At 46.7% G+C, this 17874-nt stretch overlaps 1 protein-coding gene across 1 annotated transcript in view; it reads right to left on the bottom strand.

Annotated features, from left to right (window-relative positions):
- Positions 1 to 481: 481 nt before the first annotated feature.
- The window catches only part of LOC119461859 (THO complex subunit 7 homolog), a 51965-nt gene continuing 34572 nt past the window's right edge, over positions 482 to 17874 (bottom strand). The window contains exon 6 of the mRNA XM_037723231.2: positions 482 to 680. Within this exon, the coding sequence (XP_037579159.1) occupies positions 634 to 680 (47 nt within the window). The 3' untranslated portion in view covers positions 482 to 633. The remainder of the gene's footprint in view (positions 681 to 17874) is intronic.

Here is a 17874-nt window from a genome sequence, read left to right as displayed (position 1 = left end):
ATGTGAACCACTCCCCATGACCAAGTATGTTGCATACTGGAAGCACAAATATGTGAAGTCGGCAGAAAGCGTTGCGCATCAAGGCCAACTGCAAACATGCAGAGGGAGACTCCCGTTTTATTTGAAATACTGCTCAAGGGCACAGCCACAGTATACTAGTACAGCGTTGCCTACCACGTATGAAACATCGCATAGCCGCGTTGGGTGCAAAACAAATATACCTGAGCACCATCTTTTAAAGTTGTTCATCACTTGTTGGCTACATGACATCAGGCTTGCTGTCCCCTTTAGCAGATTTTTGTTGTAAATGGCATTTCACCAGATGTGAAGCTTGAAAAAGAAGATCTGAATTAATTCTGGGGTATTACGTGCCAAAACCACTATTTGATTAAGAGGCGGTGGGAATAATTTTGACCACCAGGAGATCTTTCACCTGTCCCCATTGCACGCAACAGGAAACAAAAAAAAAAAAAAAAAAAAAAACCTTCATATCACCACATTTATTTTTGAAACATAATACTTTGTTTGCTTCTGTACATTGCTAGGCTCTACACCTTCCACATAAAAATGATGTTTTGTTGCAAAACAGAAGTGAAGTCCCCAACCTCTTGGGATGTGCCCATGCTGCTGCCGTCACATTGTGTCCATGGCTTGTGATTCCACATCTCCATTTTCTTCATCTGCGAGGCATAAACAACCGACCAAGAAAATGAGGCTATTCACGTTACAGAATGAAATACCAAATTATCAACCAGAAACACTGCCACCCCCAGTGCTACGAAATTCCCAAGAACCGATGACATCTTATGGATCGTCGGCTGCAGATGATGATTTAGTGTGGAAAAAAAAAAAACAATGAAAGAAAAAGAAACCCAGGAATTTGTTTTCTCTGGAAAACAGATTTGGTGCCGGCAAGGCAACAAACCACAGCATCTTCAACCAATTGCAAAGTTTTAGAAGACACAGCTGGACCATGAAGTGGGACTGAGGAGCAGGTCGGGGTTGTTCAAGTGATCGTGGCACACTCCTTCAGTTTCTGACCAGGTGACCAATGGCCAGGTAGGTTAACCACCAACTTGGTGGCCTAACGCCGCAGTGGGCGTATGACGAGTACGATTGCAATTTCTGTAGCATGTGATGAAAATCTTACTTCTGGTGCAATGAAAATTGCACCATGTGAAACTGCCTTAGCACTGCATTGCATATGCACTAGACAATCTCCACTGATAAAAAAGAAATCCTTTCCAGATGTACGCCAACCTGAGCAAGCGATACATCGAAGCTGTATAAGGGAGTTCTCGCATCCTCTGTTGTTTGCTGGCTCGATCAGCTCTCGAGCATGGCCGTCTCCCACGCAGGTGGTGTTGCAGCACCATAGCGCCAGCGTTCACGACCACAGCCGTACAAACTCCTAGCTGACCGCCAAGGTGCGACAGAACAAAAATTTGGGATCACTAGCTGCGCACATACATTGTCTATTCAAATGAAATATGTATCTGCAAGGATCGCTTTTATTTTACATAGTCATTGGCCATTCTGTTTTACACCAAATTTGAGGCTTTGACACAGGTTTTACATTTGATATGGACGTTGCACACCACTGTACGAAAACTGTTGCGGAACTGACTTAACAGCTTCATTGTATATTGCTATGCTGTGTTGCTGTATTTGGTGCAGCATAGTGGAGTGGAGTATTATTTAAATTAAAACATATTATATAAACTGTGCTTTGATGTTGGTGCCTTCAAGGCACATCCACATACTCCATAGCATGCAAAATAAGAAATATGTGTCACAACTTGTTGCTGTGCTACATGGTGCAGCTCGTGCTTCCCTGCCTCTCTTTAGCACATGTGACCAACCTGCATCACAAAGCCCCTTAACAGATGCACCCAAATAGTATGTTGCGACAGAGAAAACGAATAACATCAGGGTTTCGACAAGCACGAAGCAGCGTGGAAAGGGAACCATTACAACAGGTATCACGCAGCACTTGCAGTCAGCCATTCTTCTTCTCTGCATCAATCACTCTTTGTAATGTAGGAAGACATCGGCGAATATTCCAGAGCAGGGCATGTCTCTTCAGTTGTAGCACGTAATGCAAACCCACTGCTACAAAGCCACTGAAAAAGTGATGATGATATATGTTGTTTTTTGGCGCAAGGGCCAGCTATGGCCAAAGAGCGCCAAGGCATGGTGTACCGAGTGAGGAATGGTGTGAATGATAGTGGGTAGGTGTAGGGTGGCTGTGAAGGGGCCTAAAATCCTGCGCACTAAAGGTGGGTAAAAGAAAAAATTGATAAGATCATGACAATGACGTGATAGGGGCGCAACGAATGTAACATAACATAGTATAAAAAGTTAAGTGATACAAGGCACTACTGCCTCACACAGACCCTTAGAAGCAAGGGCCTGGAGGAGAGTGCATTCCAAATACGCTGTCGCAGCAGCGTCCTCTGGAAGAGGATGCCGCTACGAATCTTTCGGGCGAAGAACTTGCAAAATGTCGATGTCATTTAAAAACGCTAAAACTGAATCGTGCTGAAATACCGGGTCATTATGTAAAAACATCACTGGGTGAAGGGGTATATTCTCTTATAGGCTTGAAGAAAGTGTTTCTTTCTTTCAGGTTCTATTAGTGGACGCTGTACTAGGATGTGAAGCACAGTAAGTACCTCCCCACATCTAGTACAGGTCGGGGGTTCGCCTCCAGACAACAGGTAATTGTGCCTGCCGTAAGTGTGTCCTATTCCAAGCCTACCCAGAATAGGACATCATTTCTTCTAAATTTCGTGATCGATGGCCAGTTCCCTAAGCGAGGCTTAATTAAATGAAGTTTGTTATGACTCTGGGCGTCCCACAAACGTTGCCAGTGGACTCCAAGTCTCTTGCGTAGATATGGCTTCATATCGGGAACAGGGACGGGCATAGATGTGTTTCCAGCTTTTGCGTCAATGGATGTGGCAATCTGGTCTGCCAGTACATTTCCCTCGATGTCTCGGTGTCCTAGCACCCAGCACACACCACAACATGCTGCCCAGATGCATAAATATTACATATTAATGAATAAAGCGATACTATTACTGAATTTTTGTGCCTTTTAAGAGATTTTTAGGTTTTTACTACGCTCAGCGAGTCTGTGCAGATGATTGCTTTTGGTATTTTCAATTCTTTGATATGTTAAAGAGCCGACAGTATTGCATAAGCCTCTGCTGTGAAAATGCTCGTTTGGGGGTGCAGGGTGTCGGCATCTGAAAATGATGGGCCAACCGCTGCATAAGAGACACGAGCATGGGACTTTGATGCATCGGTGTAAAATTCCGGACAGGAGTATTTATGCTGCAGTTCGAGGAAGTGCATTCGAATGTGTGCAACTGGGGCGTGCTTCGTAACATGTAAAAAGGACAAATCACAGTCTACAATCTGCCACTGCCACAGTGCGACCTGTATAGTGGGTGTCATTAGACGATGTTCAAAGAGTGGGACATCCATTTCCTCAGCCAGACTACTCACACGCAACGAGAAGGGCTCTCTTACTGCAGGCCGGTTATGAAATAGGTGGGAGCTGGACAAATAATTTACGGTGGTATATGAGGGATGTTCACTGTTTGCGTTCACTCTGAGGAAATACATGAAAACTGTGTAGGTCCTCTGCAAGTGGAGTGACCACTCATTAGATTCCACGTAAAGGCTTTCTACAGGGCTTGTCGTAAAGGCACCTGTAGACAAGCGAATACCTAGATGGTAGACGGGGTCCAGCATGTTCAACGCGGTTGGGGTGGCTGACTGGTAAATTATGGCCCCGTAGTCTAGGCGTGTTCGTATGAGGCTTTTATACAAATTTAACAGACACTTTCTGTCACTACCCCATGTAGTGCGTGACAACACTTTTAAAATATTCATTGTTTTCATGCACTTGTTTTTTAGATGTTTTAGGTGTGGTATGAATGTTAGCTTTGCGTCAAGAATTATGCCTAAGAATTTATGTTCCGTTTTTACAGGTAGACGCTGTCCTTGCAGGTCAATGTCGGGGTCGGGGTACAGTCCTCTCTTTCTAGAAAAAAGGATGCAGGCGCTCTTTTGTGGATTTAGGCAGAACCCATTCTCGTCTGCCCATTTAGCCACCTTGTTCAGACCAAGCTGAACCTGCCGCTCACAGATTGCAAGATTGCACGATTTAAATCCAATCTGTACATCATTGACGTACGTTGAATAAATTAACATGTTGCGTGGGATGCATAGACGCAAGAAATTCATTTTTATAATGAAGAGAGTGCAGCTGAGCACCCCACCCTGTGGCACTCCAGTTTCCTGCACAAAAGGTCGTGATAATGCATTGCCAACTCGAACACGGAATATGCGATTCACCAGATAACTTTCAATGACATTTAACTTATTACCACGTACGCCAAAGTGGGAGAGGTCTCTCAGTATTCCAAACTGCCATGTGGTGTCGTAGGCCTTTTCCATGTCTAGGAATACAGATAAAAAGAATTGTTTGTGAACAAAAGCTTCACGTATCTGTGCCTCAATACGTATCAGATGGTCAATGGTGGATCGACCCTCGCGACAACCGCACTGGTATGGGTCAAGCAGCTTGTTTGATTCTAGGAAATGTATCAGACGGTGGTTTATCATTTTCTCGAAAGCTTTGCAGAGGCAGCCCGTTAGAGCTATGGCCCAGTAACTCGATACGGACGATGGATCCTTGCCCTGCTTCAGGATAGGGATCACTATGGCCTCTTTCCAGGCAGAGGGGATCTCGCCGGAGGTCCATATAGAGTTATACAGACAAAGAAGGGTTTTCTTCGTTTCAGAGGGCAGGTTTTTCAACATGTCATGCAGTATGCGGTCAGAGCCTGGGGCAGATTGGTTGCAACAGGTTAGTGATGCATGCAGCTCTGCTAGGGAGAAAGGTAGGTTATACGGTTCGTTCCCAGTGCTCTTTCGGTCATTTTTTTTCTTTCTATTACTGATTTGTATCTTGTAAATGCTGGAGAATAGTGTGAAGAACTGAACACATGTTCAAAATGTGCAGCCAGATGGTTCGCTTGGTCCTCCAGGCTGTCTCCCTGCGTGTGTACCAGGGGAGGTGGATGTGTTTGTCGTCTTCTTACTCTTTTGACCCTGTTCCAAACCTTGGCCTCATCCGTGTACGAATTAATACTTGATAAAAATGTTTGCCAGCTGTCTCTCTTGGCTTGTCTGCACGTTCTCCTACTTTGGGGCTTGATTTTCTTGAAACTGACAACGTTTTCAGCAGTAGGAGAATCGCGATGCTGCCTCCATGCTTCGTTCTGCTGCCTACGCGCATTCCGGCATTGTTCATTCCACCACGGAACACGGCGTTTGCTAGAAAGTCCACCTGTTTAGGGAATACACTTTGATGCTGCATCAATTATAAAGCTAGTAAAATACTCGACGGCACCGTCCACTCCGAGCGAAGACATGTCATCCCATGAGATCGTACTGGTAAGTGTTTGGAATTTCTCCCAGTTCGCTGCATCGACCTTCCACCGGGGGGCATGTGGTGGAGACTCGTATTGTCTTTGTGCTCTCAGCAGTATTGGGAAATGGTCGCTCCCATAAGGGTTTTTTCTAACTTCCCATTCAAGTTCAGGTAATATGGATGGAGAAGCTATGCTGAGATCTATGGAGGAAAATGTTTTGTTTGCGAGACAATAATATGTAGGTTCTTTTTTGTTTAGCAGACACGCATCAGATGACGAAGGAAAGTCTTCAATTAGACGGCCTCACGCATCGATGCGAGAGTCGCCCCACAGACCGCTGTGTGCATTGAGATCCCCAAGAACAAGGTAGGGTTCGGGGAGTTCATCAATGAAAGACTGAAATTCTTGTTTGTGCAGCTGGTATCTCGGCGGTATATAGAGCGAGCAAATGGTTACCAGTTTATCTGAAAGGACAGCACGAACAGCCACGGCCTCCAGTGCGGTTCGCAGTGGAAAATGCTGACAGGCTACAATTCTATCAAGTATTATGGCCACACCTCCAGATGATGCGGCAGCATCCTTGCGATCCCTTCGGAAAATAATATACTGACGGAGGAAGCTGCTGTTTCTAGAGTTAAGATGAGTTTCCTGGACACACAGCACTTTTGGATTAAATTTGTGTAAAAGTTCTTGAATGTTGTCTAGGTTATGGAGTAGTCCCCTAACATTCCACTGAATTATTGTGTTCACGTTGGAAGGAAAGGTGCTGTGTGTCTTAGTCGAGTACTTGGACTTATCCTACAGAGCCTTTTCAGGCCCTGTAATTGGAGTTTTCTCCTTTTTGGGGTGCTCGAGAGAGCCTCGTCGCACCCTGGGCGCTCCATGCGCCATTTCGCATGTGGTTGTGTCCATTGCCTCATCCGAGGCTTTGGACACTCGCTCCAAAGAGCGATGTGTACGTACAGGCTTCGTCTTTGAGGACGAAGCCTTTGCCCCCACCGGTGTGGAGGTTGACGGGCCCTCCTATGCCTCTTTGCGGCCCTGGCTGCTGCCAAGGTTTGTAGAGGCCACTGGTGTGGCTGAGTTGAGGGAGGGTAGGGCAGCCTTGGCTGTTCCCACCGTAGGGGCGGTTGCCCCAGCCGATGCAACCGTGCGCCCTGACGTGTCGCTTCAGCGTATGTAGTGTTGTGAAAAGGCGAGCACCTTTTGCGTGCTACCCTGAATGAGATGTTCTCACGGACCTTTATAATTATAATTTCTTTTTCTCTTTTCCAGCCTGGACAGGAGCGAGAAAATGCCGGATGCTCGCTGTCACAATTTACACAGTGAGGCGTGGCCTCACACTCCGCACTTGGCGCAGGTGAGTCGACCACGGCAACACTGCGAACCGTGTCCGAACCTTTGGCACTGGTAGCATTGTCTCGGATTTGGGATGTAAGGTCGCACGTTCAGTTTGATGTAGCCTGTTAGGATCGTCTGGGGCAGAATGCTTGATGAAAATGTCAGAATGAGATGTGTTGGTATTTCTTGATGGACGATGACTATTGTGGTTTATTGGCGCAAGGGCCAGATGTGGCCAAAGAGCGCCAGGACGATGGTAATGGCTTGTTAATGGTACATGAATGGTGGACTATATGAACATTAGATGTGACATGGCTGTAAATGGGCCTAAAAACAGTCGCTGTAAAGTACGTAAAATCTATACGTAATAACATTATGGCAATGACTAATTATGTGCACTATGGACATGAACAATGCATTGCGAAGGAATGATACGACTTACAAAATATTAAAGATGCGAAAATTAGCCAGAAGCACAAGTGCCTAAACAGAGCTCTTGAAACACAAGGGCCTGGAGGCATGTGCTATAAAAACTATCACAGCAACATCCTCTCGAGAGAGGATGCGCTATGAACTTATTGGGCTAATAACATGTAGCACAACATCTTTCAAGAATGCGAGGACTGCGTTGGTGTTAAAAAGCGGTTCTTTACCGAGAAACATAGCAGGATGGAGAGGGATACAATAGCGATATGCTAGCGGAAAATGTTTCTTTCTTTCTCTTTCGGCTTCCCGACACTCCAAGAGGACGTGGAGGACGGTGAGCCTCTCGCCACATCTACCACAGGTTGGAGGATCATTACCACTCAATAGAAAGTTGTGAGTACCATATGTATGTCCTATTATGAGACGACAAAATAGGACATCAGTTCGCCGTGTTCTCGTTGCGGAGGGCCAGAAACCTAACTGTGGCTTAATCAAGTGAAGCTTATTATTTGTTTCTGCATCCCACAGACGTTGCCAATGGCTTCGCAATTTCTTACGCAAGAAATGTTTCAAATCTGTTGCAGGAACAGCAGCTGTAGGATTAGTAGCGTGCGATGTTATTGACGTAGCCATTCGGTCAGCTAGCACATTACCCTCAATGCTTCTATGGCCAGGCACCCAGCATATAATGATATGCTGGTTAGATACATACGCTCTACACAGTACGGAATAGAGCTCAATGAGTATAGGATTTTTCTGTTTACAGGGTGACTTTAAAGCGTTTATGACACTTGGAGAGTCTGTAAATATGATTGATTTTTGAAGTTTAGATTTCCTTATATGCCTCACAGCTGAAAATAGTGCATAGGCCTCAGCCGTAAAGATACTTGCTTCCGGGTGGAGTACACCGGATTCCGAGAAGGATGGGCCGACGGCTACATACGACACCCCGTCACGTGACTTAGAAGCGTCTGTATAAAACTCTGTGCATGTGTACTTGGACTGGAGTTCAAGGAAATGCATTTTGATATGTGCCTCTGGTGCGTGCTTAGTGACCTCTACGAGTGATGTGTCACACTCTATGAGCTGCCACTGCCACGGCGGTAACAGTTTCGCTGGAGCCATAAGACAGTGTTCAAGCAACGAAACACCCATTTCCTCACTAAGATTCCTCACACGCAAAGAGAATGGTTTTCTCGATGCAGGTCCATTTTGGAAGAGTGTGGCAGTGGTCATGTCGTTTATGGTTGAATAAGAGGGATGTTCAATGTTCGCGTGTACTTCAAGAAAATATGTAAAACTACTACATGAACGCTACAGATGAAGTGACCACTGATTCGACTCTACGTAGAGGCTCTGGATCGGACTTGTTCGGAAAGCACCGGTCGCGAGGCGGATGCCCAGATGGTGAACGGGGTCTAGAATTTTTAGTGCACTTGGCATTGCGGAATTATAAATTATAGCTCCGTAATCAAGGCGTGAGCGGACAAGACTGTTGTACAAGTTCAGGAGGAATTTTCGGTCACTACCCCATGTTGCGCGCAACAAAATTTTTAAAAGGTTCATCGTCTTCAGACACCTTGCCTTCAAATATTTAAGATGGGGGATAAAGGTAAGCTTCGAGTCTAGAATTATTCCCAGGAATTTATGCTCACTGCTCACAGATAGTTCCTCTTGATTAATCGTGAGATTTGGCACTGGTGTCATGCCTCTTTTGTTTGAGAAAAGTATGCACGTACTTTTCTTTGCATTTATTTTAAATCCATTTACATCAGCCCATTTAGACAGTTTGTTTAATCCAAGCTGTACCTGTCGTTCGCAGATAGCAATGTTGCATGATTTGAAACCTATCTGTACATCATCAACATACACAGAATAAAGCATGCTGCGTGGAATGACTGTATACAGGGAGTTCATTTTTACAATGAAAAGTGTGCAACTAAGCACACCCCCTTGCGGCACGCCAGCCTCCTGGGTGAATGTTCTAGATAAAACATTGCCCACTCTTACGCGAAACGTGCGGTTAGACAAGTAGCTTTCGACTGTGTTTAACATATTTCCGCGCACCCCCATCGCAGAAAGATCTCGCAGAATTCCAAAGCGCCATGTCGTGTCGTACGCTTTCTCTAAATCTATAAATACAGAAAGTAAAAACTGTTTATGAATAATCTCTGATGTTTGCCTCGATGCGAACAAGGTGGTCTATTGTCGACCTGCCTTCTCGGAAGCCGCACTGGAAGGGGTCTAATATTTTGTTATTTTCTAGGAAACTGATTAAACGCCGGTTTATCATTTTTCATACAGCTTGCACAGGCAGCTTGTTAAAGCTATTGGCCTGTAGCTGCTGGCTAAGGACGGGTCTTTGCCTTGTTTAAGTATCGAGATGACTATGGCTTCCTTCCGTGAGGACGGGATACAACCAGCCGCCCACATGGCATTAAAAAGAGATAAGAGTGTTTTCAGTGTTTCAAGGTGTAGGTATCTAACCAGTTCATACATAATACGATCGCCACCTGGCGCCGAATTGTTGCAACATGTGAGCGATGCTTTAAGTTCGGCTAAGCTAAATGGTCGATTGTAAGCCTCACTCGAAGAACCTTTGCGGTTAAGGGGCTGCCGCTCTTCTCGTTCTTTGAACTTCGGGAAAGTTTGTGTATAATGCGATTCACTTGATACATATGCAAAGTGTTCACCTAGACAATCTGCCTGGTCTTCCAGGCTATCATCTTGGCTACTTACTAAGGGTAGGGGATGTGACTCCCGGCCTATTAGTTTATTTACCCTACTCCAAACTTTTGTTTCGTCGGTGTATGAATTTATACTGGAAATGTACCTTTCACAATTCTCTCTCTCTTTGCACGTCGACGCGTTCTTCTGCACTGTGACTTTGCTTCTTTGAAATTTATCAGGTTTTCAGCTGTTGGGGATTTGCGAAACAATCCCCAGGCTTTGTGTTGCTTTTTACGTGCTTTTTGGCATTCATCATTCCACCAAGTCAGGCGACGTTTATTAGCCATTAGTTTGTTGTATGCACCTTTCAGCAGCGTCAATGATAAAACCTGTTATGTACGCCACAGCATCATCTATGTTAAAAGAGGCAATGTCATCACGGCTTAAATATGTTATTTGTCGGAAAAGTTCCCAGTTAGCCGAGTCAACCTTCCATCGGGGAACGTGTGGCGAGCATCTATCTTGTTCTGTTAAGCCTAGCATAATTGGGAAGTGGTCGCTCCCAAAGGGGTTCTTGAGAACGGACCACTCCAGGTATGGCATTAGTGTACTCGATGCTATACTTAGGTCAATAGATGAATATGTGTTATGTGTAACGCTGTAATACGTAGGCTCTTTCTTGTTAAGTAATGATGCCGCCTGAAGAAAACAGAAAATTTTCAATTAGGCGACCTCTCGCATCGCAACGTGAGTCTCCCCACAAAGTGTTATGTGCGTTGAAATCTCCGACAACTATGTATGGCTCCGGAAGTTCATTTATGTAGTTTTGGAATTCGGTTTTATGTAGTTGATAATTGGGAGGGATGTATATAGAGCTGACAGTGACCAGCTTGTCAAACAACACCCCTCGGACAGCAACTGCCTCTAGGGGCGTACAAAGCTTTAGTTCCCGGCAGGCAATACCTCTGTCGACTACAATAGCCACACCACCGGAAGACACGACTGTGTCATCGCGGTCCTTACGAAAAATGGCGTATTGTCAGAGAAAATTTGTTTGCGTGTGTTTCTTGGATACACAGCACCTTTGGATTATACTTATGTAGGAGTTCTTTGATGTCATCGAGATTGTGGAGGAGTCCTCGGACATTCCACTGTAATATTTGTGTATCCATGTTGAATGCGGTTTTGTGCTGTGTGTTAAGAAAGAGGAATTGCTTCACAGAGCCCTTTCCGGGCGCCGTGATGCGGTGTTTTTCTTGTTTGGAGCGATCGCGAGACTCTCGCGGCTCCTTAGGCGCAAGTGGCGCCGTCTGGCTGGTTGTTGTGTCCATAGCCTCTTGCGAGGCGCTGGACACGCGCTGAGCGGTTGGTTTGACGAGAAGGCCTCGCCTCGAGAGACGAGGCCCTCGAGGCCACCAGCCCGGAGATCGATGGCCCCTTCTTGTGAGTTGGCAGAGCAGCGCTAGCTGCACCTGCCGAGGGGGCTGATGGCGTCGCCGCCGGCCCCCCACTGCGCGTGTGCCAGACAGCCGCTGGGAGCCGATGTGGCGCTGCCCCCTGACGCGCCACTTCGGCAAAGCTGGTTTTTGGCAGGTACGATACCCGTCTGCGTGCCTCCTTGAAAGTTATGCTTTCCTTTACTTTGATCCGTGACTATTTCTTTTTCTTTCTTCCAAGACGGGCATCACCGCGAGTATGCGGCATGCTCGCCATCACAGTTGACACAGTGTGGAGTGTTTTCGCACGTTTCAGAGGCATGGTCACCGGAACTACATTTAGCACATGTTTGTCGGCCTCGGCAGTTCTGTGAACTGTGGCCGAACCGCTGGCATTTGAAACATCGTAGAAGGTTTGGCACGTATGGCCTGACACGAAGCTTGATGTATCCGGCCTCGATGGTTTCGGGCAGAACACTTGAGTTAAAAGTTAGTATCAGGTGCTTGGTTTGGATTTCCTTGCCGTCGCGCCTCATCTTGATCCGTTTAACATTGATTACATTCTGCTCACTGAAGCCCTCTAGGAGTTCAGCTTCGCTCAGCTGCAACAGGTCATCATCTGATACAACGCCACGGGTGGTATTCATGGTACGGTGCGGGGTTACTGTTAATTGAGCTTCTCCAAATGCCACTAGGTTGGGTAGTTTCTCGTATTGTTTCAGATCATGGAGCTCCAAGAGGAGATCCCCGCTTGCCATCCTGGATGCTTTATAGCCTGGTCCAAAATTATCAATCAGAGTCTTTGACACAAGGAAAGGTGAGATTGTTCGTACTGATTTGTCTGTTTTTTTTCTGAGTGGATCACGTGAAATCGGGGAAAATTCTGTGTTTGGCGTCCAAAAAACTGGAAAACATCTTCGGTGCGCCCTCGTTTCAGACGGTGATCAGTGAGTGGGGGGAAAGAACTTGCCATAAGTATAGGTGAGTGTTCGGCAGCAGCGCCAGCCACACACCATGGAGCCCAACTAGGGGACGCTGCAATACCTGGAAGAGACTGGTCCTGCAAACGCTAGCTGTACGCCACTACTATAACCAAATATGGGATATCCAAGGTTGGCTACCCACACAAGGTTAACCTAGCTGCCTGGGAAAACGGAAGCAAAAGGAAGTGAAAAGAAGACAGGATAGATTGAAAGTGAGAGAGAAAGACGATGATTTAAGAGGAGGATAGGAAAAGGCAACTGCCGATTTCTATGTCTATGTGAAGCAGAGGCCGAAGAGGTGTGTTGCCTCCGCCGGGGGGCTGGCCACTTGGGCTTTCATAAGACCTACGACCGCATCAAAATGCGTTGTTTCTGGCCGGGTCTTTCCACCTCTGTCGCCAAATACGTTGGATCCTACGCGTCATGCCAACACAGAAAACGCTCGACATCCCTTCCAGACGGTCCTCTGCAGCCTCTACCATGCCCATCCACCCCCTTCGAAATTGTGGGCATAGACTTGTACGGACCCCTCCCACTCACGCCTGCTGGTCACCGCTGGATAGTTACCGCAGTGGATCATCTAACGCGGTACGCCGAGACAGCTGCTCTTCGCTCTGGTACTGCCTCCGTAGTCGCCGAGTTTTTCATGCACAGTATCGTTTTGCGCCACGGCGCACCTCGTGTCCTCCTGAGTGACTGTGGCAAGACGTTCCTATCTCATATCCTTCGTGAAGTCCTCCAGGCTTCTGACACCACCCATCAGACCACATCATTGTACCATCCGCAAACAAATGGTCTCACAGAGCGTTTTCATCGAACTTTGTCCGACATGATGTCAATGTATGTTCGACCCGATCACACCAACTGGAACACCATCCTACCTTTCGTGATGTTTGCATATAATACTGCCGTCCAACGTACAACAAATTACAGTCCCTTTTTCCTTGTGTACGGTCGTGCGCCGTCTTTCGTCTTGGACACTACACTCCTTTCAGCACCTGCTGCTCGCATCTCCCGCTGCAGTGAAATTGCCCGTGCCAACACCGCTACCATTCAGGGCAAAAGGAAAATTCGCTATGATGCGACGCGTCGCTTTGCTTCGTTCCGCCCAGGCGACGAAGTTCTTTTGTGGACATCTGTTCGTGCACCGGGGCTCTGTGAAAAATTTCTCCACAGATATCTCGGCCCCTGCACCATTTTGCAAAGAACTTCTGCCGTTAACTACTGCGTTACAGCTGTCAGCTCAGCTACTCACCGCCGCCGCCGCACTACGGAAATCGTTCACGTATCTCGCCTGAAACCCTACATGCGCCGTACCTACCCTTTCTAGCTTGCGGTCTTGCTGACCGCTTTCTTGAAGGGGGGGGGGGGGGAGTTAGTGTGAGCGCATTTTGCGCATATCGTCGTCGTCATCTGTACAAACGACTCATCATCTTGTGTGAGCGCTATTTGTGCATATCGTCGTCATCTCTACATACCACTCATCATCATATTTTGTCTCGTGCGGTGCTTCGTCTCTGCCTTGGGCGACTGCTCGTAAATAAAGGCATTGCATCGGTCGACGTCTCACAATATATATAAAACAGAGAGAGAGAGAGAGAGAGAGCGAACACTTGTTACTGAGAAAGAAAGCTTCGCAGGTGAGGAAAAATTTGCCCTGGTCTGGGGATCGAACCAATTTTTTTTTTTTTTCACGAACCTTACTCTACCTTGTGAGATTCTAAAGTACTGATTTGCCATATTCAGTGTCCCTGTGCTTCAAATAGTCCATGAAATTGCCCTTGCTCGGCGATCTGCTAGCCTCGTGACAAGCTCCAATGGTAGAGCGACCGTCGTTCCCAGGTTCGATTTCTAGACCAGGACACATTTTATTTTAAATGCGAAGCTTTCTTTCTGGGAGAACGATATATTTTGCAGCTTCGTGCTCCACCTGGGTGGATGACAATTTCTCCCTTTTGAGATAAGTTTTGCGATTACAGCCCTGTATCATCCTGTTGTAGGCTTATGCCTCAGGAGCAAAGGAAAGACACGACTGACCCGAATCGACGCCAGAAAAGAACCGTGAGCCGTGCCTTCACGTGCCACGGCCAGGCGCCGTCATTTTTTTCTCATGCGGGCGCGCGCTATCCGGGTTCAATGCGCCGCCCAAAGGAGGGCGCTACAGTGTCTAGAATTTCTCTTGAGACTAGATTTCTGTACTGGGCATCATTCAGTATCTGGCGACCATGTGCGTGGCAGTCACAGAGCATCAATGTTCAAGTCTTCCCGAGCTTTCCTTATCAAAAAAGAATTCCTTAATGCACATGTGCTTTGAAAACTTTCTTACAGTCGCCGACTGCCAATTCGGATGGACGGGCAAGTTGTCTGTAGGATGACAAACCCCAGCTGCTATCGTCATGAAGGGTGCGCGGCCAACGAGATGTTGTGCATGTTAGTAAACGCAACATGAAAGGCTATAAAGGCACAAATAGGTGCGAAGCGATCCTGTCGTTCACGTACGAAAATGTAACCAACTCTAGAGGAAAAGCTTCCCATGCACTGAAATCTGTTAACTGCAAGGGTTGCTGCTCCGAGCTCAGAAGATGAGATGCAACTCAGACAAAACGCACAATTACCACGATTCTGAGCCAGTATGGTAGCGCCATCTAGTTCAGGCACCTGCAAACGCATCCTTTCACACACCATAAATATTACATAAAAATTTTACAAATAGCCCCTGGATCTTTCTGAAAAATACACAGAATAGACTTTACACGTCACCCACATGTGCCCTATTTCCGTGTGTATAACCCACACCAAAAATTCAAAATATTGTTGCGAGGCATCTGCAGCATGACATGGCACTCCCAAGCACCGTTGTCACCATTGTGGATAATTCTACTTGGCTTCCCGTTCTCCAACTTTGGATGTGTTGCACATGTTCTTCCCAGTAACATGACAATGGCCCATCAGACACCTGTGCACGAGTGCCAGATATCTCCGCTCGCGTCCGCTATTTCTGCCTCTGTCAGCCTTCCACGACGTCGATAAGATGATTGCTACTGACCTCTCTCCAGTTGAAACTGAAGACCTAAGGCGCATACTGTTCAGTTACTGCAATATTTTTGATTTCGATGATCGCCCACTCGGCCAGAAAGCCGCCGTCACTCATCGGATTCACACCGGAGACGCAAATCCCGACCATCGCTGCCCCTACCGTCTGTCTGCTGCAGAGCACAGCATCATTCAAAGTGAAGTCGCGAAGATGCTGAAGAAGAACATCATCGAGCCTTCCGCTAGCCTGTGGGCCTCGCTAGTTGCGCCTACATGGGGCGAAATATTGTTCTTCGATTGACCTCCGCTCGGGCTACTGGCAGATCGCTGTTGATGAGAAGGATCGCATGAAGACAGCCTTTATTACGCCTGATGGACTTTTTCAATTCAGAGTCATGCCCTTCGGGCTTTGCGATGCCCCAGCAACGTTCGCGAATGATGGACGCTCTTCTCCGAGGCTTGAAATGGACAATCTTATCTCGATGACGTAATCATTTTTGCTCCAACATTTGCAACCCACCTTGAGCGTCTCGCAACTGTCCTTGCTGTGTTTCGGGCTGCGAAACTTCAGCTTAACTAGTTGACATGTCACTTCGGTCATTGTGAAATAACCATTCTCGGGCACCTTGTCATGACAATGGAATTCAACCTGACTCGGCCAAAGTTCGAGCCGTGCAAGACTTTCCTGTGCTGTGCTCAGTTATGGCAGTTGGCAGCTTCATTGGCTTATGCTCGTACTTTCGTTGCTTTGTTCCAAATTTTTCCGACATTGCTCGCCTTCTCACCAAGCTTTTGAAGAACGATGTCGCTTTCACGTAGGGACAATGGCAGGCCGAAGCCTTCACAGCACTCATCAAACTCTTGAGGAGTTCCCCAATTTTAGCTCATTTTGACCCTTCATCGCCCACTGAAATCCGTACAGATGCTAGTGGTCACGGTATTGACGCTGTTCTTGCCCAGATCCAGTGTGGTCAAGAGTGCGTTATCGTTTATGCAAGCTTACATGGCCGAGCTTACATGACGTTGTGTATGCAATACCGTTATCTTGTGGTAATGAGTATGTGGGCCAAACAAAACGCTGTGTAAACGTACGAATTAGGGAGCATGAGCTCTCTCTTCAAGGGGTTGAACCACGTCATCTTCCAGTACATTGTAACTCATGCGGGTGTCGCCCCCTTTTTGACAAGACTTCTATCATCTTTAAACACACTAACCAGTTGACAAGAGAAATCGCTGAGGCATACAATATAATGATTAGGGGCACGGGATGCATCAGTGAACCGTCGATCGCTCTTCATGACAAGGAATTTCATTACTTCTGCAACTTTTAATTATGCCTAGTTTGTCGCCACGGCCTTGATGTATCACTGTGTCTTGCGCAAGTCATGGTTCTTTGAAAAAAAATTTTTGTATATATATATTAGACGATCCTTCAATAAAATATCAGTTGAGAGTCAGCGCCGTGTTTGTCGTTTTTTCCTTCCTTTTGTCCCTGTATTGTTTGCGCTGTTACGATACTTAAGAGATGGTCAAATCGAAACCTGGCAAGCATTCTAACACACTAGCTTGCCCACGAATAGTTACCATATCGGGCTTCTGTGCAACAATCCCGGCGTCGAACAATTTTAATAATGATTATTTAATTACAGTCAACGTCCAATTTTTCTGACTCCCTAGGGGGCCGCAAAAATGTCCAAAAAAATGAATGCATGCCTTTTACTGCCCCCGAGGGCTCAAATCGCCACAGGCACGTCCGAAATAGCTCCGAAGGCCTGCCAGTACACTTATTCGCGTATTAGTGCTTGCACTGTGATAGGAGACTACAGTTGCACGCGTGTATAATCAACGAATACATATCGTGTCCCGTGACAATTGCCCCTTCCCACTCTTGGTATGCTTCACCGCAATACTTCGCGTACGCTTCACCGCGTAACACAGCTGTATTGAGGCGAAGCTGACTTTTGAAAACCGGCATTAAGCTACGCGCCGTGCTTTCCGAGCTTCGAAGCCATTGGGGAGGATTACAAAGGTGGAGTCGGCATCATTGCTAACAGTGGTGAATTATTTTAATGGAAAACACGGCACCGAACATCAAGAAGCTTGTTACCGAATGTCGAAATAGCTAGTGCTGCCCCAGTGGTGACTACGGCTGCCAGCGGATCCGCGTGCGAGAGTTCCTGCTCGAGGCGGCGAGATAATCAAAATGGCGGTGGTGGTGGCTTCGATTAATGCCGTTTCGGACCTGCGGTCATGACAAAAAGTCCTGATAATCAGACGACAAAGGTTTGTTGTGTCCGAAATTTCAGACGTTCTTAACATTGACTCTATGGCGCACATGGCTGTGCCGCGACGGCGTCCGGAAAATCGTTCGTTGACTGTACTTACAACGCAGTACTTTGTTGAATATGACGAGTTTCTTAAAGAGTCACGAAGCCATTTGAAGCCAGGAGGACGAAGTTTAGGCAAATCCACCATTCCCATGCTGGCTTGCAGCTCCTTGTAGTAATTATTGTTTGAAACTAACTTCATAAGGCC

This window comes from Dermacentor silvarum, chromosome 8 (genome assembly GCF_013339745.2).
Source record: "Dermacentor silvarum isolate Dsil-2018 chromosome 8, BIME_Dsil_1.4, whole genome shotgun sequence".
NCBI lineage: Eukaryota > Metazoa > Arthropoda > Arachnida > Ixodida > Ixodidae > Dermacentor > Dermacentor silvarum.
The sequence above is the reverse complement of the archived record's forward strand: the minus strand, read 5'-3'. Positions and strand labels throughout refer to the sequence as shown.